Raw genomic sequence first — 27,261 nt, 5'->3', positions numbered from 1 at the left:
AAATTAAAATCAATTTCTGTCTCAAGCATTTTACTTTGTTAAAGCATTCAAGGGCATCTTACTATGCTCAAGGCTGCCACCAGTTCTCCACTATTATTATTTACTCTAGGAGAGTCTGAAACATTTTACAATGTTTACAGTAACCATAGAGAAGGTAGAAATAGTAAAGCCACTAAAAAGTATTGATAGATTTCTATCTACGACAATATGCACAACTGTGACCAACAAGAGTTAAAGTAAAACTGGAACAAATGCACAGAAAAGCTCATTTTTGTAAGAAGAGTCGGCCAGGTAGCCTATGAAAACAAAGACTGAAAGGATATGTGCTCTCTGTTTATATATCAAGTGTGAATAAATATATCCTTCTTAAAGGCTAGAGAGGACAAGTTTGTCACACAAGTAAATTAGTTCAAAAGTTCCGTGAATCAAGTAAGAGAAAAATTAAGATTTGGAATTACCAGAAGCATCAGAGTATGAAAGAACTCCTTCAGGAAGAAGTATGGGAGAGTTTATGGGAAAAGATATAGTGATAGGTTTACCTGTAATGACACAGGAGAGATCTGGAAAAACCCTCAGAGTTGTGTTCAAAACCTGCTTTCAGATGAATATATGTTTTCCCTTGGAATGGGCTGCTCCTTGACTGATGCATTCATCTTGTCCTATGGTGTTTTGGCCCATAAAGAAAAGTATAAAGCATTTTAAGCTTGAGCAGCTTAAAATATTCAACCAAATCAGATCCCTAAATAATAGTTAAATTCCAAGAGCTCACATGATTTTACATTTGAATGTGTGTAATTGACTAACAGTAGTGTTAGAGGTTTGTTTCAACCTTTACATTTTTCAATCGTGACAGCAGGTCAAGCATTAAATGCCACCCCTTTTGAAAAACTGCCTTGTCATGAGGACGGCTGCACTACCATGTCTTTTGTTCAGGCAGGTTAGAGCCAATGCATAGAGTTCCTCTCCATGTGGGACTGGTTGGCCCTGCTTTCTCCACATACTCTTTGTTTTCTTATTTCTCTGTGAAAGCTAAAACCAAATATGATACTTTCCTTTGCCTTTTTCCTCCATCTTATCTGCCTGCTTTTTCTTCATCCTGTCCAGAATTTAAGAAACCCAGGGGCAAGTAATAGGGCAAGTGCTTATGTAGGTCTGGATCTCCCTTAACTTGTCTTGGAGTTTCGTCTAGTTATACCTTTCCACCAATTTCTCCTCTTTGGGAAGCGTTGAGGAATACAGAGAGGGTATAGCACACATAGCTGTTTGGTCATCTGTGCTCCTGCCAGGCAAGAGTAGTTGGTAGCTCAGAGACCTCAAAGGACAGTGGCCATCTTATCATGCTGTGACTCCTGCCTAAACTCACTTCAGCCAGCTTGCAGAGGTGGAAGAAATAATCACTTCTCTGAGTGTCACAAAAGATGCATTGAGAACCTTCTGTTAGAAGTAGCTTCTGGAAAATAGGGCATGTTAAATGTATGAAAATCTGGAAACATCTTGACTGAAAGTTAAGATGCCTCCACAATAAATCTTGTAAGATCTTTTTCTGCCTTTATTTAGGTCTCATTACTGGATAAATTATTTCCTTCCATGTTTTTCAGTGACTCTATGATAAACAGTAATTCTGTATTTAAATTTCTCATCTCAAAATAGTATACACAGCCGTTCAGCTTGATCTCCAGGTGACCAGTATATGGTCTTGCTTCTTACTGGAATATTTTCCTGATACATTGAGATGATCCTCTCACTTCAGTTTTTTCCATCTGTGCATACCTGTGCATTCTAAATTGCAGACTTTTCTTTACTAACTTGTGTAATAGGATGAAATGGTCATCTAATTTCTATTCATGTTCAGTTTGGAAAAGGGCAGTCTCTCCTTATTCTGAGTTCAGACATTCAAAGAAAGGTTCGAAACTTTATCTTGGGCTTTGGATTTTTCTAGAAAAGCCCACAGAACCAAGCCTAAATTTATACAGGTGTCAACTCAGTTCAACTTGGCCAACTTTGTAATTTTTTTTTTGACATTTTGTGCTTGTATAACAGATCATCTGCCATCCTTCTATCATTATACTGTATCCTACTTTGAAGTGCAAATGGAAATTGTTTCCTCTCATACAATAGTTACTTTATATAGTTTTCTTAAGTCAGATCCAAAATTCACAAATGAGAGATGATATTGAAGAGTCATTATATAAAAGGCTCATCACTCAGCTAGTGCCAAATTTTAAGAAATTGCAAAGAAATACATAGCAAATGGCAGAAGTTGAGTCTGGGTTTGTATGGGATTGCTTTCCAGTTAACCTAAAATCTGAATTTGTGATATAATCAGTAGAACTCACAGCATTTAAAATGATAGTTGTTATTCTATTGATGCCTATATTTCCTTAGTACCACAAGAAAATCTCTTTGCTGTGTGGATTATGCTATTAGTTCCCAGGTGTTGTATAAAAATATAAGAACCTAAAGCTTAAAGTGAGAACTTTCTAATTAAAATGCACGAAAATGCTGATTACATATTAAAAAAAATTACTCTTTTAAGAGAGAAAAGATGAATGTTTAACCAGATGAAAGTCAAAATCTTTTCTGAAGTATTATTTAGCACTATAGAATTGCTATTCAGAAATCTTTTTTTTTTTAATGTTGTTAAAACTGTTCTAAGAGTCTTGCTATTACAGATGTGTAATGAAACCAGACTAAATTTGTAAATGCTTCTAGAAAGGACATATTTTAAAATCTAGATAAGATTCTTGAATTCTTATTTATGATTATTGGAAAATATTTTAAAAAATTGCATGCTCTTTGCTAAAACAGCATTTTTTTTAACCTCACAGCCAGCAAAATGATACAAACTAAGTGAAAGGACAGCATCTTAAGCTGAGAGAAATCATTAACTATGGTACATTAAGGATTAATCGACCAGAAATGGAAGATATTACAGTGGACACAGCTGATACCATGTGTTATTTTTGTTTGCAGGAAAATCTATATTTCATAAGGAACATTAATAACAGATGAATTCAAAAACTATGACAATCTGTGAAAATGAATAAAATATTTATATTGTAGTCAAGAGAGCTGAAGTTAAAATTTACATCTCGTTTGTTTTTCTTCCAAGCTTTAAAGAAAACAAGTTAATCTCAGTATGCCCAAACCTGTTCTTTCAAACTAATTCATTTAAAGAGCATTAACTTAAGCCCCAGAAAATACATCAATAAGTGCCAGAATAGTTATCTTAACTTTTGAAGAGATGTGTTTTTAAAAACCTTGGCCATCTTTTCTCAATAAAGAAAATTCACTTTAGAATCTGTCTCCTGGTTTCTTCTAAGAAATGAGCATGCATTAGAACTTTAGAGGCAGGAATGACTATAGTGATTCGTTATAGGCATAACAGAGCAGAAAACTTAAATTGTTTCAAAAGTTAAAAGCTAAAAATATGAAATTGAGAATCAAACATTCAGTACGCTGTGGCTGTATGCAAAGGTATTTTAAATGAAGGCTGTTAATGGGAGCAACTCTAGAACTTCCACTTATTGGGTTGAATCTCCCAAGTTTAAATATCTGGAACATTTTGGGGCATCAGCCTCTGATATTAAGGTAGATTATGGACAAACAATTCAGTATGATGGGAAATAGTTTTACTTTGAAGGCTGAGCAGTTTTATAGATTATTACTCCTGCTTTGCAGAAAAAAAAAAATAGACATAGGATTGCCTTGAAAATTGCCAGCTAAGTTATTTCAGTCCTTAGAAACAGCCTGTGTTTATCTAAATACTAGGATTTTATGTGTGGGCTGGAGCCAGCTGTGGTTGTCCCTGAGCCCTGCCTGTCCCTGCATTTCCTCAGGGCCACATTTTTCAGTGGTGTAAAATACTATGTTATCAAGCTGCAGGAATTCATACTGTATACAGGATTGTTCTTCTGATTTCCTTAACCTGCCTTAAAGTTAATCTTTCAAGCTTAATGTTTCACATATGAATGTGGGCAAATTAGTTCAAAAACTTGCACATTCTTGACATTCTTTTTCTAGGAAATATACACTTAAGAACTGAATAATTGTCAGTACCTTCACAGAGCCTAACTAATCCTACTCTTAAAAATACATCATGCTATGACTTCCTACTGATTTATACATTATCTACTAAGAATGCTGTGAAACACTTTTAAGTAAAAGATCAGAGGCAAAAGGATAGGAAGAGGAAACCCAAAATGAAACAACTAAGCCCAATTACATCTACAGAGATTCTGTGAGGTGTGGGCGCGGTATATTTTACAACAATTTTTGCAGTTGTTGAAAGAGTGGTAGTCAGTTCTCTTAATGAGCTGTGTTCTTCTTTTGTACGTTCTTCATGAGGCTATGGCTGAGCTCGGCACTGGCCTTATAACAGTCACACATCTCTTGATGCTCTCAGTTTATTTTTCATTTATGATGTGCTAGTAAAATGTCTGTATTTTAACTTTTATGCATATTGTTTTCCTTGCCTTGTCTTCCAGGAAATCAGTGATTTGGACGTGCAAGAACTGGTGAGAAGGTCAATTGGAAGGTTAACAATTATTCGACAGACATTTCCTGTCCCTCAAAACATAAGTCAGCGCTGTTTCCGTGGCAACCACAGAATATCTTCATCACTGTGTGATCCAAAGGACCCTTTCTCCCAAAGCATGGAGGTAGTTTACATACTGCTATATCCCCACCTGGGAACTGTCTTTGTAGATAACTTCAAGGTTTTTCCCCAGAGGCTTAGTTAATTTAATGTTTATTTTTCATGTCTTTTCTGTCATGCAGTTTAATGGTGACTGAGGAAAGTCGTTGGGTGGGAATAAGCAACAGTTCGGATGGACAAAAACTCATGCACTCCAGAAGTAAAAATAAAAATGAAATAAAAATTAAAAATTAAAGAAAGTCACCTGATCTCCAGGCAGCATAGTAATTTTGCTACCCTGCTCTCAAACTCAAACTTCTTGCCAATAGAAAAGCCTTTACTGGGGACACTCCATATCATCTGTTTTAACTATTTTTGTGGAGGTACCTCAGTATGTGTTTGTGTTCCTAAAAGGCCTTTATTTTGTAGCTGTCAATTACAAATCCTATCAGTGATTCTGTGGTTGTAATTATAAGTTATAGTTCTGTAAATTGTAAGAGCCTTCTTATCAGCAAGATCACAATTGTGAGCAAGTCCTCTCTCCCTCCCTCTCTTTCATATGTCCGATTACACTTTGTCATTACAAAGCTATGGCAAATAAGAAATGTGAAACTGGCTTAAAATATCTGTTTATTTATTTTGTCAAGTCCTGTGTGAACTTACGGAAAGATGACTATATTGGCACTGGTGCAGGAGGAGCATACCTGACTTAGCAGCAGAGAGAAAAGTTGTGGTGCCAAAAGGAAGGGAGTGAAAGAATGGAAAAGAAGTAGGAAATTTTAAAGTCAAGTTTTAACTTGCCTAAATTCACTTTAGGATGTTAAGGGGGAAGAAAGAATGACCAGTCTCGCCATGTTTCAGGTTAGCAATGAAAGCCATTTTCTCATTAATTGCTCACAAAATAGCCAATAAACACCTATTGATGATATGAAAAGGTCATAGTATACTGTACAGTGGTCTTATTAGTAGTTTTAAAATAAACTGGCCTGTGCAAGTTCAATTGATGCACAGAATATCAGCAGAAGCTATTTAGGAGCTGTATAAAGTCTTTAAAGTCTGTGTCATTCTGTTGTGGCTGCATGGTCCTAGGGAAAATGTTTGGAAGTCCATGGATCATACATAGAAAGTGAGGAGATAATTACATACAGCCACTAGTGATCACAAGGAGCAGTTTTCATGAACTAAGTTACTTATTAGAGCAATGCAGAAAACAGGAATTCTGTTAATAATCCTTCCAGTACTTGAAGGGAGCATATAAACAGGTAGGGGAACGACAGTTTACATGGGAGGATAGTGATAGGTCAAGGGGGAATGGCTTTAAACTGAGACAGGAGAGGTTTGGGTTAGATGTTAGGAAGAAGTTTTTCACTCAGAGGGTGGTTTCACACTGGAACAGGTTGCTTAAGGAAGTTGTGGATGCCCCATCCCTGGAGGCATTCAAGGCCTAGAGCCACATCCAGTCTGGCAGTCTGGTCTAGTGCTTAGTGACCCTGCACATAGCAGGGGGGTTGAAACTGGATGATCTTAGCAGTCCTTTTCAACCCAGGCCATTCCGTAATAATAAGAAACTTCATGTTTTGTTTGTTGCTCACTTCAGCTTAACTTTTATTTCCTCACAACAATGAACTTATTCTAGAAAAGCTCTACAAATCAAAAATTTGTTTTCTTCACATTGGTAAATTCTCTTTAATGTGTTAGGTGGGATTGTATTACACCTTAAGCTATTCTTCTTGATCAAGAATAGGCCATAGCTCTGTGATAGCTGTAATCTTCCTTTGAAGCCTTCATTAAATTTCTGTTCAACGGAATTACGGAAGTTTGACTTAAACGTTTGCACAGTTCCGTTTCTATGTTCTTGCTTTCCCCAAGATGGCTGTCCTTCATTAATAGCCAAGTGAAACAATGATAAACAGTGAAAGGAAGTATCCCCTGTGTCTTCTTATGATGCACAGAATCAAATAGCTTTCGGATTTGTTAGGTGTTTCTTTGTTCTCCCCAGCAATATTATAAATTAATTTCTATTCCAGTGGGAAGTTTGGAACAGTTTATAAATTGAAATTCTAATGCTTTTCTTATGCCACTGAACTGTGACTAATCAGAAATATTCTCTGGAAATCATGAAGGGAGATTTTTTTCTTTCCCCTTCCCTCCCCCCTCCCCCCCCCCCTAAAATACTCCCCCTAAAGGCTGTGTGAATAATTAATTTAGTTCAGCACCTTAATTAAAACACTGAAAAAGATCATGGTAAAGGTCTCTCATTGTGTCTTTGTGATTGTCCTACTCATAATGGCACTTTCTATAAATTTATGTTGCTTTGTAAGCCTCAGAAAGCACAAGAAGTTTGCAAAGTTCACTATCATAATTTTGTCTAAAAGCCCTGTTCAACAGTCAAAAGATAAATAAAATAAGTGTAGTTAATCCAGATAAATCACTTAGTCTGATTGCTAAAGAAATGTGGATTTTTTTCCTGTTGTTTGGAACAAAAATTCATATCTGGTTTCTGAATTACATCAACGGGAGGTTAACCAAATTGCATATGGCGTGGTAATGCAAGTGTCCAGACATTAGTCTGAGAGACTCGGAGCAGATTAAGTATCAGTAATGGATACCAAGCAATGAATTAATTGTCCTGGTAAATATACATGGAATTGAATAAAAATGTAAAGTGACTTTAAATTGCAGCCCCACTGTGTGTGTGTCAATACAGTTACTAATGAAGTATAGTCTGGCAGTGGAATGGAAGAGTGATTTTGAGATCCAGAAATTAATTGTAGTGTCTTTATCATTATATTATCAGTGATTGATTGCTGTAAATGTTAAGCTGTACTATTAGTAAAAGAATAACAATGCTTAATAATTGCTGATCTCTGTACCCTTGAGCCCTATTAATACTTGATGAAGGACTAACTATCTTTCTCTTGGATTAGTAAGTGCATCCTTTCTCATGAACTGTGAAAACAGTCTTCCATTCCCATGATACTAGGTTCTGAAAACTACCTTGAAAGCAATGTCATTTTCTTGGGAAATGATGACTTGGCATCTGTAGCCCTTCATTTACCAGTTTAGTCATGTTAGCAAGCTTATTGCCTGTTCTCTCTAGAGATGTTTTGTTTTTGTTTTTTTTTTTCCTTTGGTGAAGGCATATTTGAAATAAATATGTCTCATAGCATAGCAGTAATTCCTTTTTCTCCCTCTAAAACAAAAGTCCCCTTAGTGATGTTTTCTTTGGGGAAATATGGATTTAACTGAAAGGCTTTGAATATTTTATAGTTTTAGGGAATAAATAGATAAATCATCCAAGTTATTTTAAAAATACTCAATCTAAACCCAGATCCTCAGTCCATGCTTCTAATCTTGTCATGCACAGTGATGCCTAGCCTATCATCTGCAGAGAAGCATATTAATTCCTGTGTGAATACTGAAATGGAAATTGTCAGAACCATTGATATTATGGAAGGAGTTCGAATAAGAGTGAAGAGCCAAATAGAGTGAAATATTACTGTCATTTAAAGAAAAAGATGTATATGTATGTATAAAGATCACAAGATCTGTGCATTTCTGAATCTAACGGCATAGAGTTGAAAAGGCAATAGGGAATCTTGGGAGTTTGTTGGGAGGAAAAATAGCAGATCATTAGATCTCCTTCAGTAAGACATACTGAAGCAAAAAATTGACCCAGGAAATTCTGGCAGGGTGTGGAGGCTGATTGCCTCCTTCCTTGATGCTAGGCCAGGGAACAATCTGTCGTAAAACCTTGTTGTGAAAACTGTACAGAACAGATTGCAAATGACACAGGCAAAGTTAACATATAGATGAGAAAATAAATAACATTAAAACAAACAAAAAAAAAAGTATATGGATTGGGTTGCACAGGAAGAGAGGTCTTTTTTTTTTTTTTTTTTCTCTGTTTTAAGGCAATTTGCCAAGCAGTGTCTCAAATCTTCAGCATTATTGTGTTTCCTTGGCATAAATCCACTACTAATAGCTGTGAGACATTCCCAATCTTTTGATATTTTCAAGAAGCAGAGTAAGTGTATTCTCCACAAAGTGTAAGAATTTCCTGTTGTAAGGATCCTTAAAGGCTTTGAGCAGAACTGCTATACAGGGAGACCTTCACTCAGAGCAGTCGTCCTATTTCACAATTCTAGAAAATGTATTTTGGCATATCTGATGGAGAAAAAATAAATAAATATATATCAGCAACTGTGGCTCAGTTATGAAATTGCTGATGGCTAATTTGTTTTCAGGGATTAGAAATGCTCTATAGCTCCAGTGGCAGTACAGCTGAGGAAACAGAGCTTCCCTCAATCACTGCAGGAGGCCCTATGGCTTCAAATGACCAACAGATTATTTACAAATAGTATTCTCCCAGGTCCTTCTCAATTCTGAATGTTGTCTCTTACTGAGCACTTGCGTTCAGGAGCACTGATGTCTGGGAGTTTTTTTGGTATTGCAAGGAATTAATAGCCATTGCCAAATGCCCTTACAGAAAATGCTGTAAACTTCACAACCAGTGGGCAATAGTACACAGTGGAAAGATTTCACTGGGTCAGATTTTGTACAATAAATTGCCTCCACCATGGTTGCCTGAAGAAAAAAATAAGAAAAAAGAAAAAAAATCCTAGAATGATTTATTTTTTAATTTTTCACAGTGGCTGCTTTTTGAAAGAACAGACAGCCTTAAAAAGAATTTGATGATGTTCAAAATGTCTAACAATGGAAAAACTGAAAGTTCTAGGCATCTGGGTGAAAGAAGTATGCTGATTCTCACAAGTAGGGCTTTTAATCCTTCTTGTGGAGCTGTAAGAGCAATTGGACTATTTGTACTTCATGTGTGTAATAGTTGCTGCAAATCAATTGTAGCATTACAGCCCGCAGCCGCTGTTTCTACCAGAGCCAAAGAGGGGATGTTTTTATTCTTGTGGTTTCTTCTTAATACCAAATAAGTCATTTAATTACCAAGGGATTATAGGTGAGGCAAAATAAATGACAAATTCTGGCCGCTGTCAGGAGATACAAGTAATATGCTGTTACTCCATTTTTTGTGTTTTTACAGATTTCTAATCTGTACATATATGACACTGTCCTTCTGCTGGCAAATGCCTTTCATAAGAAGCTAGAGGATAGGAAGTGGCACAGCATGGCCAGCCTGACCTGCATTAGGAAGAACTCAAAGCCCTGGCAAGGAGGACGATCCATGTTGGAAACCATCAAGAAGGTACCTTTTTCTGTACTTCTTCATCACTGATTTCTTAAATACCTGCATTGGTAATTACTTCTCAGATGTGTACTATTCTTGTTCAGTACAGTGGTGTCTTATCAGAGCAAAAGTTTTTATATGATCTCAATATCTGAATGAAAACTCTTTATCTTTTTTGTGTCATACTTGTATATTGTTTTTTCCACCAAAAGTACCAAACACTACTAGAGACTAAAACCCCATTGAAGAAAGTATTGCTGAGTAGAAGGTAAAGCTGAAAAATGTACTAGATTTACTGTTTATGGCAGAAAAAAAATTGACAATTAGACTCAATTGATGTTCTGTGGAATTTGTTGTTGCACTGCTATTGAAATTAATATAGTGGAATAATATAAATGAAAGTAAGAAGTCTGAAGTCATCTAGTATACATCATGTTATTAAAGAACATTTTCTTACAATAGACTAGACTATGCTTTATCCAGTGTTAAGCTCTCGCTACTTCTCTGTGACTATTACTTCATACCTAAATAATGTTCCTTCCCAAAACTCATTTACTGTTCTTCAGCTTGAAATATATTTTTCCTACTTATACCTTCTTATCGTGATATTTAAAGACCCACATCTTTAAGAGGCAATTTCACAGCCTTCATGGTGATAATTTAGTCAAAATATGCATGGGTTCTTCATTTACCTTTCTCTGTAAGGCATTCTATTCAGCCTTCTCATGTTATTGATGTCTTTAATAAAACTGCCTTTTCGTTTGGCTGCATGTACTTTCTGGTAATGTATATTTACATTTAAAGTGCTGTCAGTACCTCCATTGTAAAGACAAAAAAATACAGGACAGTAAAAAAAAAAAAAAAAGAAAGAAAGAAAGAAAGAAAGATATGTTCTTTATTTATGGCTTTCCCTAAAAGGAGATAAAAATAATTTAAAATATAATGTTATTTCAAGAAGTTGCTGCTCTGTATTAAGTCTTTAACTACACTAGAAATTACGATGATGCAGGCAAAACATAAGGCTCCTTTAAATGCTGTTTTTTGTTGGTTGTTTTTTGTGTTGTTGTTTTTTTTTTTTTCCCCAGTCCCAAATTCAATTCATAATAGCTCCCAAATAACAGTTCAAGGCTTTCTTCATTGGCTGTCCTCAGTTTCCATTCTAATAGAAAGTCATGAGACTGCAAAGATAATCCAGAAGAAAGGCAGGTTTTGGCTTTAAGTGGGTCTGAAGTAGTATTGCAGGGAATTTTCAAATCCATGCTTGGAAGTCTCATGTATTTTAAGCTACTTTTCAAGCAAGGCTAACTCTGGAATTTTCATTATCAGTATGCACTTTGTAAATATTATGGTGCACTTTTTCATTAATAAACGTGTTCCTACTTATTCAAATTCTAATAGAAAGCCTGAACCACAAAAGTCAAAATACTCACTTGCATATTAGAATTAGATTTTACTATCTGACTTAGGGTTTAGGAAAACTCTGATAGCCCTGCTGGCAACTCTGAATTTGCTTTTGAAATGAAAACCAATAAAAGGACTGCTGACTTTTTGCATTTACAGTTATTTGCTTTCTTGTGACATTTGTGGATGTGAGACTGATTTTCTTGTCCTATATAAATGTCCTTCATACTGTGTCTGACCACCACTGCATCTTTTTGCACCTCAGACAGACAGTGTGTATTCCATTTTTGCTACACTGCCCTTTCTAGCACATCCAGTTTATCCTTTTCAAATTCCCACCTCCCTAAAATTATGTGATGAATAAAATAAACTCCTCCTGGGACCATCTTGAAGATCAGTTTGACAGAAAATGCGAATAGAAATGGTCAGTAAAATATGAAAGAAACACAAAAAGCAGTAGCAAGTAGAGATCCAGAGATGTGGTTAGCTTGCTAGAAAATGAACTGAAAGTCATGAAAATTCTTGACATGTGCAGGTAACTAGGCGTATTTCCTGTTTCCTTTGGATTTCTCTGCTATTTGAATGAGATGGCTTTGATAGTAAGCCATTTTACAGGTGTAAATGAAAAACCAAAGTACTTCTTACACACCGCACTGTGCTGAGATGAATTTCTGGAAGCAACGTGATAAAATTCAGAACCAAAATGAAACCTACAGTTACAGACAGAAATTTCCAATGTTTATGCATCTTTACCAGAGAGCTAAAGATTGCTGCTAAGTGCTAGAGTCCTGTTTCTGTTTTGTGATGTACTTTCTCTTTGAATTCGCTGACGTGCTTATGTAGAACCTTGAAATCACAGTTGCTTATTTTGAAATGAAAACACTGACAGTGATGAAGTGACAGAAAAAAAAGTAGTGAAAGGTAAAATAAAAAACATTTAATCTCTCTGCTTGAGAATCCTTCCATTTTTAATCTTGTTTTTTTCGTCAATTTTTTTTTCCCTCCTGGCCTTGTGGAACTGGAAACAAGTGAAATAAGTGTTTCTCATAAACATACCATTCATTTTAATCTTGACAGAAAATGGGGGGAAAAAATGGCCAGATGTCATTTAAACTGTTTCAGAATGAAAGGTTCTGAATTTTCATTTTGAAATCACCGTTGTTTCAAGAATATAGCATATGCTGGAATAAGAAGATATTGCTATAGCTCAGAGCAAAGATAAAATGTACATTCTTAAGAGTCTCTGCACAGTTTTAACTGTGCCTTCAGAACAATCTGTATGAAGTAGCTGGAATTGCAGTCTTCCCCATCCTGCCCCTCAACCCCTTTTGATTTCGATGGTGTTGCATTGTAGTCAAGCACGGTGGTGGTGGGGAAACATTTAAGGAACTGATGACTAATTCCAGCCTGCCTCCCCTAGAAAAGGGCTAGCAGTGAAGTAGCTGTTCTCCTGTTCTCAGCAGCAAGTGGAGGTGATGTTGCCATCTACTGCTGGTCACAGCTGAGCTCTTCCTTCCCTCTAAGAAAGCAGAAAAATGAATTATTGAGGAAGATTTTCTGGAAGAAAATCTGTCTTCTAGAGTCAGAGATCAAGAAACGGCATTATCTGGCAGCATTTTAGTTGCCAAGGGGCATGTCCCTCTGATTTCTGGAGGGAAAAATAGGAAAAGAAATGGGAAATCTGTGTAAGCTACACACTGAGGAAGGTAAAAGAAAGGGATGCTGATTTACCTTCAGCACCACTTGCTAAAAATAGCAGAAATCTGACAGTAAATAGAGAAAATAGTTTCTTTATGATTAATGATCTAATATGGAAGAGCAGAGAACAAGGGGGGTTTAAAGAGTTTCAGAAATTTCTTGAAATAACAGAATGGCTCCCTGAATCTTTCCCTGTTGAGTGATTTTTATTGTTGAACACTGGATACCTGGGTCACTATTTCTACAAAAAAAAAAGTCCAAAAGCTCGATTACTGTGTGAATTCAACTGATTGAATAAAGTCTAAAAACCATTTTAAGGCCAATAAAATTAATGAAAAAAGATCTAATATCTGTTTCTTTGCATTATGGAACTGAATAAATAATTAGGTTCATCAGGAAATACAATCCAACTAATGAATTTGGCTAGCTCTTGCAATTATATATAAATTCACTTCTCTAATAGGAACTATCCCAAAACACATGTCACGTTGTATATTTGTCAGTAAAGCTATTTCACAGTGAGAGTAATAATTATTACTAGAAAATAATTCTACTGTTGGAAAAATTAATCTTCCAGAATAGCATAAAACTAGTGACTGAAAATAAATGTAAGTAGGATTACATGGAGAATCAACTCAGAAAAAGTTGTCAAGTTAATGCATATATCTCTCCTCTCATCTCTTCGTCTGATCTCTTCCCAGTCACATTTGTTTAGCTTACTGACAAACAACAAATTTTTAGTGCTAGCAGCAGCATAGAGAATATTCCTTTGAGGCAAATGGACTGTAACTTGTGCTATTTCATGAATCATGGACAGGAATTGTTAACTGGTCTCAAATATGTCAGTGATGTTCAGTAATGATGTGAAAAAAAAAGATGCCAAACTTTTGTTCAGATAGTAGCTTAGCTTGTCTTTGCAGGCACCTGAAAACAATGTCGTTGATTGTGGACTCAGCAATTTTTTAAACAACAAATTTCTTCAAAATTACAGTACAAAATTATATTTGAGGCTTACAGCATTTTTGCTACCAACAGCCACAAGGAGTTTTTGTTCTTTGTTTGTTTTTTCTTTTTCTTATTTGCAAAATATGCCATGTCTGAGCATAACAATAATTTGAATAGCAAAGTGATATACTTTAAAACTAATGACTGGTAAGTTGGCATTCCCATGTGAAGTCCTGGCCGTTGGGTAAATAATACTTTCTTCAGGGACTTCCTTGCAGTATAACAGTGCTTAAGCGTATATAAACTGTAGTTTATCTTGCCAGTCTAGACAGGACTCAAGTAGGCTTTCACTATATTACCAAGCTTTATAGTAGCTCTGCAAAGCCCAGAGCAGTAATCAGAAACATAAGTAAAACATTTTTGTTCTAACAACTGACATTTCATTCTTCAATTTTAAACGTGTCAGGAAATTGCATGGTTGTGGCTGAACCTTAGAGGAATTTTAGAGTAGATAATAAATCTGTCTTTTTCTTTTTCCCAAATAGCATTGTTTCTACAAGTTAAATGGAACGAAAAATTTGACTCTTACCCATTGTCTTAATTAATGCTGACATAACTTGAAAAAATCTCATCAGGAAGTTACTGGATCGGTAGCTGTCATGCAGATGGTCGTTTCCTCTGTGATTTCCTTCCACTATGCATTAGAGGAGGGATATAAAACACTTGCAGTAAGTCAATTAAGGGCTTTAGAGGGTGAAAGACTATGCAGAAAAATGGGAACACTGTCCTGAAACTCATACTCTGCAACATGCTGCGCCGATCCCTCACTCATGAGCAGTAAAACATAAAGAGGTTTTGTGGAACATCAGAGTGTAGCAGATATCTGGAATAGGGTTGTCTGACCTTCACTGATGAGCTGACAAGGCAGGTCCCAAGTAGGGTGAAGGTGTCAGAACCTCTAAGAAATTCCCTATCGGATTCCATTATTGTTTTTTATTATATGGGTGGTTCTGCTCTGTTCTGACTCTTTTTTTATTATTATTGTTTTTTATTATTTTTTTATTTTTTCCCCTCACTTCCCAAGCCAGGAACATTCCCATGTAATCTGAGTTGATATTGCTCTATTTTCAGGTGGGCACAGTCTAGGAAAGAAAACTACAATCAAAAACACTCGTATATGACAAATCTTTGAAGCATGAGAAGATAACCAAATAGATGAATGAGATAATTTGTTGTTATGGTTACTGCCAGGTTTCAGACAGATAAAAATAACTTACAGACTTGCAGTTTGTATTTTGCTCCAACATTTGCACTCATTTAAAAATCAAGGGAAGTAAATTTACACAATGATTTGGATTGAGATTCCATTTCAAAATCTGGTAGTGCATCTGTTGGCTGTGTTAGTTAAGGGTCTTGTATGTAATACCAGCCATAGTGATGTGCATCAAAATTGCCCCTATGGCTCTCGCCTAGTGCAGAATGAAACAAAGGCATTCTGCAGAAGAGTATGTAGATGTACTCTTAATCAGAGGTGGTTTTTATCCTTCTGGCATTTCATGCAAAAAGTAGAGATTATAGAAAAGGTTAAAAATACGTATACATCAAAGATTTTTTTGTTTTGTTTTTAACTTTAAAAGGAGCTTCATGAAATATGCAGAAAACGTTTCCATGAGAGTTCAAGTCTCTAATCTTAAAGATTTAAAGTTATTACCTTGATGATAATTATGTTAATGTTTTACCAAAGGATGACCACACGCATTTTTTCAGGTCACACTAATCTGCAATGCAAATACTGTACTCCTACATGCATTTTCTCAAAATTAAAGATATGAGAACAGAGCTATTAAAATCATGACTCAGCAATTGCCAGGTGATTTGGTATTTTGCTCTGCAATAATTTATTTTCCATTTTTTTTCCACTTCACATATTAAAACCTTTAACTGGAGAAGTGATTAGAACTGAAAAATACTCATATTATGTTTTGAAGAAGAGCTATGCATTTTGTATGGTTTTTGTAAAGATGCAGATTGTTTTATGTGCGTACTTAAAATGTTGTTCAGGTTTCTTGAATAAAGTAGGTCAAAGATCTAATTTTTTCCTTATCAAAAAACAGGAAAATTTTCGAAGGCTTTCACTGTAGGCATTTCACATGGCTTTGTTGAATTTTACAGTTTCGCTTTATCACAGTTGTTATAAAAGGATGAAATGTGTGCCATGTTGAATTACCCCGGAATATATTCTGACTATTCCTGCAGTATATGTATCACCTCTCAGTTCTGATTCTTTATAGTAAATGCTCACTGTCTCCTTTTTAGTATTTTAACCCCTCTGCCTAAAATGTTAAGCAAAGTAGAAGCAAGCATGAAAATTGTTTGTTGCTTATCTGATGTATTTCTAGTAGTATTGAAGACTTGTGGAGGAAAACAGCCAAATAACTACACTGAGATAAACAAATCCCTCATACCTTCTACAGATCAATATGATCTCAAAATGCAACTAATTTAAATCAAAACTCAGCCTGATACCCTGTTGTAGCATGTTTTGAGTGATAAAAGTTTGAAAAAAACAATTTTTTTTTTTTTTTTTTTATATTTGTCTTTAGGTTTGCTTCCACTAAAATTAGTTGCGAAACTGTTTTTCTTATAGATTAGAATTTCATGTCCTACTGGCAGGAGAAAGAGCAAATGTTGGTGTGCAAATACGATAAAAGTAAGACTACTGCTTGTATTGAATTTCAGCATTGTTGAATTTGTGAAGAGCTTTAGTAACGTAATAACAATTTAGGGCTCAAAATTTCTAGGAAAATGTGGTCTTTAGGAAACTATCCTAATTCTGTTAATTGCACATATGTGTATGTATGGCATGTATGCGCACATGTCTTCTGTGTCAGTTGTACACAAATAGCCCTGAAAAACAAAACATAACTGGCTACTTCTGAGTTGTCGCTCTGTTCTTGTTTTGAAAAAATACATATGTGGATTATTTCTTTATTTGTTTCCCAATAGGGTGGAGTGAATGGCTTGACTGGAGAGCTAGAATTTGCAGAAAATGGGGGGAATCCCAATGTTCACTTTGAAATTTTGGGGACAAATTATGGAGAAGATCTTGGCAGAGGCATTCGCAAGGTGAGGCTACATATATTCAATCAAAATATTATTTTTTTCTTCGTTGTTTTTAATCTTTCTTTTGTGCCAACCTGACAGAAAAAAAATATGTGATGGCAGATAACATGTTGTATTTTATTGAGAAGAATGAGAAATGGTAGAAAATTCTTAAATGTATAGATACCCATCCATTTTATTATTGCAAAGAGGCACTGCTGTTGGTCATGTTGATCAAAATGTTGTTCATAATATGGAGTATGTTAACCTGCTGGTAGGCTGTCACAGAAGGCCAGTGAAGGCTGTTGTTTTGCAGGTCTGGCAGCCCATTTCAAAAATAGTGGATCTTATGTTGGAAGATATTTAGAGCACACAGATTTATGCTTATGGTTACAGTAAGATGTCTCAGTTTTCAAGTGATTTAAATTTATACATACATAGCTATAAAATTCATAGCTAGGAAGAGAATATCTGTTGCAAAGTAGACAAAAATTGTGTAATTCCTTGCTTGAATTTCTACTAAATCATCCTGTACTTACAAAATTTTAAAGAAAACATGTCAAGTTAGGTACTTAGCTGCCAGACAAAGATCAAATATTTCAAATTAGATTATTTGGGTAAATTGCATACATGCACAGCAAAAGGAACAGACTTCTGCTTGCAAACTATATCCTTAAATTTGTATAGACAGACCTCTATCTGATGTGGAGAATGATGCAGAAGGCACATCATACCATTTAGGAGAATAGAAGACAGATAGATAGGCTCTTTCGGTAACAACCATTCTTCAAAGATAAACCTGTTGAAAGTTTATACCAGAATTTTTTCATTTAGTGTATTGGATCATGCTGTTTTTTATAGGTGAGAAACCTGAAGAGATTGTCTCAAAGCAGTTATCTTAATACATGTATACTGCTTCCATGTGTCAGTGTCACCGTATGATGAAGTACATCATTTGTCTGCATACCTTCTGCAGTAACAAGATAAGTGCTCTGAAAGAAGAGAGAGATAAATAAGAAGTTAAAATTGACTCTAAACTCCTAGAATTTCTCCTTTGATTTTCTTCAGAATTGTTATTCCACTTGTGCTATTCCATTATATCGTCTGTTGTCAATAACTTAATACACACATGTGCCTACAGCTATGTCACCTTGAGCAGAGATCCCAACAGATGCTTCAGAAGCTAAATGGGGCTGGATCTTGTTAACGTTTGGAAGGATGCTTTACAAAGCCTTTAGGCAATCAGAATGTTGGATGAGTCCTCACCTGCAAATTGGGTCTGTTTCAACATATTTGGGTTTGATTTATTTTCCATGCTATGCATTTAGGAGCTATTTATTTTTTAGAGCAACTAAGTGGTTTTTCCTAACACAAATCTATATGACTTCATTTAATTTAATTGATTGATTTGGGTTCCCTTTTGACTTCAGGCCTCTGTAGGTGAATGCCTGAGTGCAACATTCAGTTGTGTTCTCTCATTTCACAAAAAGATAGAAGGGAGAGAGATCCATAGGAAAGAACTTGCAAAAACAGAAATATGAAGGGACTTCCTAGTTTTTCTTACTCTTCTTCAGTGCTTCAAAGCTTGTGTTTAAAGAGGAAACTAATGAGCAAGGTCACACAGAAGATTGCAAAGTAATGAGAGTGCAAAACAGGCTTTTTGGAACTTCCTTGTTTACCCTTTATTTTAGCTCAAGGACAAAGAGACATTGATTGTCTCTAGGAGGAAATAATTGGTCAAAGAGAATGGAGTTTAGCACAGAATATCCTTAGACCATGGAACTCAGTGTTACAAGGCCTTGTTCAGAAGAAAATCAAGGTTAAAAAAATAAGATATTGAAAATGTATATTTTTATTTTGTTTTGCAAAAACTACTTAAAGAGATTCTTGGAAAATTTTCCTGTTGAATATTGCACTATAAGTGTCTGCCCTCTGTTTTTTATTATGTTCTGTAGCAAGTTTAAAAAAAAAAATCCAGAGCAGAACTGATTTCATCTGTTCCAATACCTTTTTCTAAATGACATTCAGTGATCCAGAGAAAGCCTTAGAAAGAGTTCAGATGTAGTTTTTAGAGAAAGGAATTTTTTTTAGAAAGACAGTCATGTATACGTTGTGAGAATGTAATAATTGTTTCTTAAAACATCTTTCAAAAAAGGTCACAATAATTCAAACTGAATACTTATTTACTCACATTTATTTATTTACTTTGAATGTAAAAGAATTTAAAAGAATTGTAGTATTTATAGTCAGTGTCTGCCCTAACCCTAATAAACTGGGGATCCTGAAACAATTACATCAGAGATAGAGAAGAAAATATTTCTTTAAGGTGGAAATGCCAGATGTTGGTTTTATTCCTTTGACAAAAGGTCACGCGTTTTATCTTAGAGTTTATATTTTACAGAATATGATCCACTAGTATTGGAAGCAAAATTTAATAGTTACAGGAGTGACATACATTATTGTTAGCAAGACTAACTAAAGTACACTTCAGTTTTTTTATGTATTTAGTGGTCTCTACAGAACTACCCAACCATTTTAACTTCTCAGCTCCAGTGGAAGCAGCTGAAATTAGCAGGGTGACTGAAATTTCTAAACAAATGCATCTTACCTAATTAAGATGTTTCCAAGTACTTTTGCAGAAGATAATAAATGGTGAAATCCTGACAAAAGGCCCACTGAAGCCACTGGGACCAGAAGTTTACATCAAGTCAAGTATGCAAAGAATTTTTTTTTTTTCCTAATGAATAATCAATTGATTTTACTTAAAGTGAGCAACATTTGAAAAAGTACTCAGATTTCTCGAGTGTCCAAATTTTATTTGCAGTCAGCTCTGTTTGGGTCCCAGATTTATTCAGTAACTTCTGAAATGTACTTACAGGTTAATAATCCTGGCATTCTAAAATGTGAACAGTTTAGAAGGTATCAAGATATTGTATGTGCTTGTCCTTACTAGCCAATTTTTACTGTGTTCCTAGAAGGAGCTGTCTGCAGGCCCCCTCCAACTTCCAGGTGGAAAGCACCAGGAGCACTGACATGGAAAGTCTGTGTAAGGGTCTTTCATCTAGTGAGGAATTAACAAATTCAGCAGTGGGATTTGACTGAAATACAAATTCCTTGCGCTACTTACCTCTCTTGGATGTACTGTTGCATCTGTAAATACCATTCATCACCTTGCAGAACAGGGATCATTTAAGCTGTATGTATTGCTTGGGTCAGAAACTTGGAGTAATGCAACCAGATTGCTGCCAGATACTGATTTTATTGAAACCAGCAGTGTTTCAGTCCCAGAGGAACTGCGGAAAAACTCTTGCTTTTACATATCGTGCTATGGCCTGCGTTTGTGCAGATATAGTTATATCCAGTGAGAGACAAGGGAGTGTTTCTGGCATTTCTCTGTTGGCATTTGTCTGTTGGTATTTGACATTTGAGTATGTATTCTTTGACATTTAAATTTCAGTGTGATACTTTTATCTGTACTGTTGAAGTAAAAGCTGCCATTCCTCTGAATAACCATCCAACATACAAATGAATGAAAGGGAGCTCATAGCTCAGAGGAGTACTGTTTTATATCTTAGTGATGTAGAAAACAGCACTGCAGAAACGAAATGGTTTTCATGTTTCTTCCAGTGCTCCTTGAAATTCAGAGCAGGCTCATCCTTTGAGCCAGACCGCTAGAAATTTATAGGATTTTCTTGCTCTTCCCACAGTCTATCTTACTACATATGGGCAATTGGGGACCATAGTGCATTTTGCTCTGCCTTTCTATGCGTATTAGCATATACTTACTTCCTATGGATCTTCCTCCTCTTCTTGACATGGGTTCTGTTGTTTCCTCCAGCCAGACTGTGTCTGTCTCCCTCTCTACAACTGTAGCGTGCTTGTCAGGGCTTCCTTTATATTCATATCACCTGGGTTTGTCTCAGAGCAAGCAGGAAGACTGATAACTTGAGTGGAGCGGCTGACTTGCCCAGGATTTTTTGAGCCTGCAGTGTTTGGTGGTATTTCATTGCTCTGTCCTAAATGCTTTTCATGTAATAACCTTAAGGAGAAAATGTTATGTTATCTTAACCCAAGGGGTATCTATAGTGCAAAGCATTTCATGTGTGTGTGGATGAAGAAGCCATAATGCCTGACAGCTCTGGTGTTCCTCTCTCCTTTGCTAGCATGACTGATGAGACCTTCCCTGCAGCATCAATTCCTGCAGGTTTTTATTTTATAGATTATTATTATGGGTTGCATGGAACATGTTATAGTTGTAATATTTTTTCAAAGATGTAGTTCTTCTACATTTTTTGTTTTCATTCTAGTGAAATGATTACTACTTCTTCCACTCTATCAGAGAACAACTGATTGCAGTAGTGGCTTTTTTTCGTTATCCAGTATATCAGTTTTTTTCACATTTGCTTTTGCATCAAGAAGCAACATAAGTTAAAAGAATTTGGCTTCTCTCTTGGGGAAATTTCTGTCTCTTCTGATACAGTTAAACTTTTTTTGGGGGGGGGGGGGAGGGTGAGGGGGGAGCATCTTTTTTCTCTTATTTCCTTTTCCTGCATTAGCTAAAAAAAGTTGCGCAGCTATACTGATATGTTAGCTAGCACTGTGTAATCACAAAGAATAGACACAGTATTTTCTTCTTGGTTAGCTGCATGAAGCAAATTATAAGTTCATGTGTTCTCTTTGTGATCATGATCAAAGGTAGACTTCTGTAATGTGATTTAAAAATGTATATATATCAGCAGTTGGTACTTTAAGCTGTGATCTGTTCCAGCTGCTTTTAAAGGCTGACATGCAATTTATGATGTGAGTGAAAGATAGACTTACAATCTGCAGTGAGTTGTTGATGGTGTGTGTTTTTAGTGAGTTAAAAAGAAATGCTATGTCTGCTTTGCCTCTAGTATTGACAGAAACGATAGACCTAGCAGAGTACTGACATGATACACTCTTTAAAGCAACTTTGAATGCATAAGTGGCCTGTTAAAAATGAAATAAACTACTTAATGCAAACAGTAAAGAAAAAATTAAATACCTTGGTGCACTGGTAGCCGCTGCTCCAGTCCAGTGCAGTTTTTACACCTGTAACATTTGCTTCCTATATGTAGTGCTGTGCAACGTGTGAAGATACAGTGACCAATCCTTCACTTCCTGGTAGCTTCTGAAAATCTTTAGTAAGATTTTAGTGAAATTTAATTTGGCTAGGAAGTGTTGGGATTTTGCATTTTATCACAGTGAAATTTGTGTTAGCAGAGATTGGTAACTTCATTGAAAATGCAACTCTGATTAGCTTAAAAGTCAAACTAAATAAAAAATGTACATATTAGACTTTTGAAGATAAAAACAAGGGAAAACTGCATTCCTGAATTTTTTAAGTTTAAAAAATGTCTCTCTTTTTCTTTTGAATAAAACTTGTTATTTTAAATTTATTTTAAAATGTGAGACTGCAGAAAGAGACATGGAGACTGACTCTGAGTAACCTATGGCTTACTCATCTGGAAAAGAGATTCAAATCCTGCTGCTGTACAGTCAGGTGCCTGCTTGACCCCAGGCAGTTTGTCCAGAGGAGCACGTATTTCAGTGTTCCTAACAAAAATAAAGAAAAAAAGTAGAAATGGGTACAGTGCCTCAGTGGATTTGGACAGAGGAACATAGAAGACCAAGGTTCAAGTCCTTCTAGCGATCATTTATTTATGCAAAACAACTACTATAGGATGTGTTACAAGCAACCTACATCTTCCCTGTGAATTATTCACTTGTGGGCTATTACGTCCACTGGGAATACATGAGTGTGGATCAGGTAAAATTAACCAGAACACAAACTCTCAGACTCCAAATAAAAGCCCACAAAACCAGGGTAAACTCAATGCAATAGCAACATGGAATTCCACTTGTTTCTTCTAAGAAGGAGGTCAGTAAGCCTGGTCTGCTTGAGCTCATATAGGCAGCATTCAGACATTGAGGGACTGGTCATGAGAGCCAACTCAAAGCTGTGAAAAGGGTTAGGTGCCCAGGTTTCTCAGTCTAGAATGTTAAGATTGATTGGCAGGTTAAAATTTGTCTCAAATAATTGGGATAGAGGTTTATCCAGTTTTCAGCATGCAAATTGATCTCTTAGTTATGACGCTTACAGTTTGAAGAAACTAGCTTGAACCTCCCAAAATCTTTGAAGCCTCCTAGTTACCACATCATTCTGAAATGAAAGTTTCACTCCTGCGTTGGAGACAGTAGGGAAAAGATAAAATGAAGGGTGGCAGGAGGGGACAGTGCAGTGGGACCCTGGGGAGAAGCATTGGCGTCAAACAGATATTCCCCATGGGTCCTTGGTGCTCTGTAGTATTTCTCTGGGCAGTTTTGGCAGGGATATGTCTGCCTCTATTTTGGTCAGATTTTCCATTCTTGTCAAAACTGATATGAATGTTCTTATTGTAAACTGCTTTCAGTAGGATTGAGAGTGGCTGTTTTCATTAGAAAGAGACAATTTTTTTAAGTTGTATAGTTTCATTTCTTTATTCATATTTGTTCACCAGATAAGAGGATATATTTTACATCCCGCATGTTAAAAATGCAGTTGTCTTGACAGCAAAGAACAGGAAAAACATCTTCCCCTTTCAAAGCTGTGTTTTTAATTTCCTTTAATATCTTGCTATTGACACTTGAGAAAGATCAGCCATTTAAAAAAAAAAAAAAAAAAAAAAGCAAACAACTATTTGTGTCAATAACTCCTGTTTTCCATTGACACTGTTAAGAAAGTGCCTAACCTCAGCAGCTTCCATGTAGTTGATTATCCTGAGCTTAAAAGTTGACGTAAGAGCAGAGCGTGCTGCAGAACATCATTCTTTCACTTTTAGAAATAGAAATTCTCTGAATAGAGGAACTTGCTCTAAGTTTGTTTTGTAGGGTGAGAAGGATAATTTGGACTGAAACAGTGGTCAGGTTAATGTAGCATGAGGAGCTTGGTTTCTTTCCATTAGAAAATTTTCCTTCATTTTTTGGTTCCCCGCTTCGTCTTGTGTTTATTACAGCTGGCCACAGGCTGAGCAGACCAAAGGACTGTTTTTCCAATCTCAACCACTGAAATTAGAAAGGATTTTCAATTTTGTGTGACGGGATGGGCAACTTTTGAAAAATGTTTGCTATGGCTACATGGCTTTTTCTTCTGCTTAAGAAGCTATGAGAGCCTCACAGTGAACATGGATCTGCTGAACCGCCTGCCAAGTTGCAGTGGAATTTTATCCTCATATACTTCAGCTGAGCACATTAGCTTTGTAACTAATTTCAGAGATCTGAAGTGCTTGGGAACTTTGAAGTGCCTCCAAAATGACATTTTAAATAATGTCAGAAGAAACTCTGTATGATTAAAGAATGGACTTAATGCTTCATTGACGTCTCAGGCAGCAATGCTGCTATGTGATTTTGAAAATCCCATTAGGTAGTTCTCTTCACCTTTAAGGGAGCACTCAGTGTGTGCTGCTTCAAAAATGTTGTTCATCATTCCTGAAATTAGTAGAATAAAGCACTCAGCTCAACCTGAAGTCATGTTTTTCGAGGTAGAGATTCTCAGTGAAATATAGGTACATTTCAGAATGAAAGTGTTTAATATTTGTCTTTTGTTCTTTAGAATTGATTTGGTTTTGACCAAAGTTGTCATCTAATGCACATAATTTATTGAATACTTGTAACTGAAACAAGTGCATATTTTCTGATGGTAAGTGCACTAATCCAAAAGCAGGTATGTTGTAATTGATTCATCTTGTAAAAATAAGATGATAACTAGATCTTCAGCCAGTTAAATATTTCCATCCAAATTTGGATGTGAACCAGACATAGTCAATAATTAATAGTAATTGGAAAGCCATGTAGACAGGAGAGATGAATGATAAAAAATTGAGCTGCTTCTTTTAACAGGAGATATAAAGAGACAGTAGTGGGAAATGGGTCATTTAGCTTTAGCCTCTGAGGGTGCTGAAGGGTGCTGTTCATTTGTTTGAACGAAGAGCTCAGTGCACAGCTGGGGGAAAGCTGGGATGTGTAACGGCTGTAACACAAATCATAGGACATAGTATGCAGTAGTCTGTTGATAGAGATTTTACCTGAATTAATTAATTATGTTGTATTTATTTGTTGTTTTTTTGTTTGTTTGTTTGTTTGTTTCCCTAAAGAACCATAAGATGAGCTTGACAGGATTAGGTGGCCTGCTGTGTCCTGTCAAGACAGAACTGTGTCTCCCCATACTGAGACTGTACTGTACTGAGATGTTGCTAATTTGCACATTTATTATGAGGGGCTTTTACTTGAAGGCTGTGCTGTGTCAGGATTCTGAGCTGCTGTGGTACATTGAAAGGTCTGGGAGGCTCATGTTGATCAAAACTTTGCTGGTTCAAATTTTAAATTGGGCAGATCACTCTTCTTTCATACTGAGGTTGCTTTGTTCCAAGCTAACCTATTTATGGGAAAATATTAAAGCACGTCCTATTAGACGCTGAATGCTTGCGTACAGCAAAGATGGAAGCAAGGGGATTTTTAGCTGGTTGGTTAATTTGTTTGTAAAAAGACTATTTCATTGATCTTGATGTTGAATATTATTTTACTGATAGTAGTCTCTGGTATTCTCTTGCAGTAGGATAAACAACCCTGGTAAGCCCAATGTCCATTGCTTTTGTGGACATAGAGTGTTTCTACTACAACAGGGAGAACACAATAAATATTTTGACCTTCTTCCTCCTCCTCAGGCTGTGGGATAGAAGAGAGCTAGTCAAGTCATAAGCTGATTGTGAAACAGGTAGTTGAACTCAAAGAAAATGTACAGTGTGCAGATTTCCACTGAGAGCACCCTCCACAGTATATATGTAATATGTAGCAATCGGTCTCCACAGCCTCAGGAATAGATTTACAGTGGGTAGAAATATGAGAACATCCATGAAACTGATAAAAACTCCCATTTCGTTGGTAAGGCTCTGTCACATATAGGCAAGTGTCAGAGAGTTACATAAACAGAGAGGCAAGGATCAGCTATCCTCTGGCAAGAGGAGAGTGGTGCCCACCAGGGAGAAGAGCTCAAGTTATTGAGAGTCTCCCATTTGAGTAGGAAAATGTGTGTGGGTGCAGTGATTAGCTGAAGAGGAAGAGGAGAAATGGTGTGTCAAACTGTGGAAATTGCTTTCCATTGTTGTTAGTGCAACACAGCTGAAAGTACAGTAAATCTGTTTGTTATATTGTTTTTAAGATAGATAAGAAACAAATGAGGATATCTGAAAAGACAAATATAAGTGTCAACTTAGATAATCATTGCTTATATTGCATCTTAGTTTTTAGCTCATGTATTTCACAGTGTGACATTTTAGCATGCTTAAATCTTCATTTGTAAAGAAGTTTTGCATTACTATTTCTTATCTATCAGAACAATTTCAAAATTAGAAGTACCATTTTGTTTTGTCTCAACATCGCATTTCCCATGTACCTGCGATTAAAAGAATCTTTAGAAGCTTTTTCCAGAGTTAAAAAAAACATGTTACTTCTGTGTAGCTAGAAAGGGCCACCTCCTTGCACCTTTCAAGTTCTTTGCAGACGATAAAGATGAGGATAATGAGACTTTTGATGACTTCATAATTTTTATAGTTCTTTCATAATGTTGATTTTTATAATTCAGCCCTAAATGTAGTACTCGGGTTTTTGCCTGTACTGCAGTTATGATATAATGCCTTAATCAAAAGGTAAGTTACAATAAAAATTAGTAATAAATATTCTTGCCATGGAGTATTCATGCTTAAAAAGGTACAGCAGAGGTAACAGAAAAAGAATTAAATATATTGTCTCAAGTACTTCACATTTTCATCCCAGTAAGCAGAAGTGACTTTTCTTGATGTAAGCCCTTTTTCTGAAAAATTAAGTTTTTCAGGAAGGAAATATTACATTTTAAGGAATTGTGCAGCATGTATCTAGCAACTGTTGGAGATATGTTAGTAAATAATCTCAGACCTACTTTCAGTCCTAGTTTTCTCTATTTCTCAAAACTTGTAAAACTTACTATCAATGTGGCAGTCCGGAGAATATGCTTCTTATATACACAGGAAAGAATAGGGTGGAATACACTGAAGCAGAACTTGTATTGAAATTTGAGCTCAAATTAAAATTGATACATATAAACAATTCTGTGTCAATTTAAAAAAGAGCCACTGAAATGTATTGAAACTGATGATATTAAACTAATGACTGTGTTAAACTAACAATTCATTATAATTATTAACGTTAACCTATCTGCAGGAAGCAGAAACATATATCAAGAGGA

General features: G+C 35.9%; 2 protein-coding genes across 3 annotated transcripts in view; one reads left to right on the top strand and one right to left on the bottom strand.

Moving 5' to 3' along the window:
- SEC24B (SEC24 homolog B, COPII coat complex component) overlaps positions 1 to 27,261 on the bottom strand; it is a 553,630-nt gene that overhangs the window by 49,633 nt on the left and 476,736 nt on the right. The gene's annotated exons all lie outside the window — the stretch shown is intronic.
- The window catches only part of GRID2 (glutamate ionotropic receptor delta type subunit 2), a 679,658-nt gene that overhangs the window by 471,192 nt on the left and 181,205 nt on the right, over positions 1 to 27,261 (top strand). For both annotated transcript variants that reach the window (XM_052681767.1, XM_052681768.1), the window contains exons 6-8: positions 4,488 to 4,661; positions 9,693 to 9,854; positions 16,887 to 17,006. In XM_052681767.1, coding sequence (XP_052537727.1) covers positions 4,488 to 4,661; positions 9,693 to 9,854; positions 16,887 to 17,006 — 456 coding nt within the window. The remainder of the gene's footprint in view (positions 1 to 4,487; positions 4,662 to 9,692; positions 9,855 to 16,886; positions 17,007 to 27,261) is intronic.

The sequence above is a fragment of the Tympanuchus pallidicinctus genome, unplaced genomic scaffold, assembly GCF_026119805.1.
Source record: "Tympanuchus pallidicinctus isolate F22 unplaced genomic scaffold, pur_lepc_1.0 scaffold2, whole genome shotgun sequence".
Classification (NCBI taxonomy): Eukaryota; Metazoa; Chordata; class Aves; order Galliformes; family Phasianidae; genus Tympanuchus; species Tympanuchus pallidicinctus.
The sequence above is the reverse complement of the archived record's forward strand: the minus strand, read 5'-3'. Positions and strand labels throughout refer to the sequence as shown.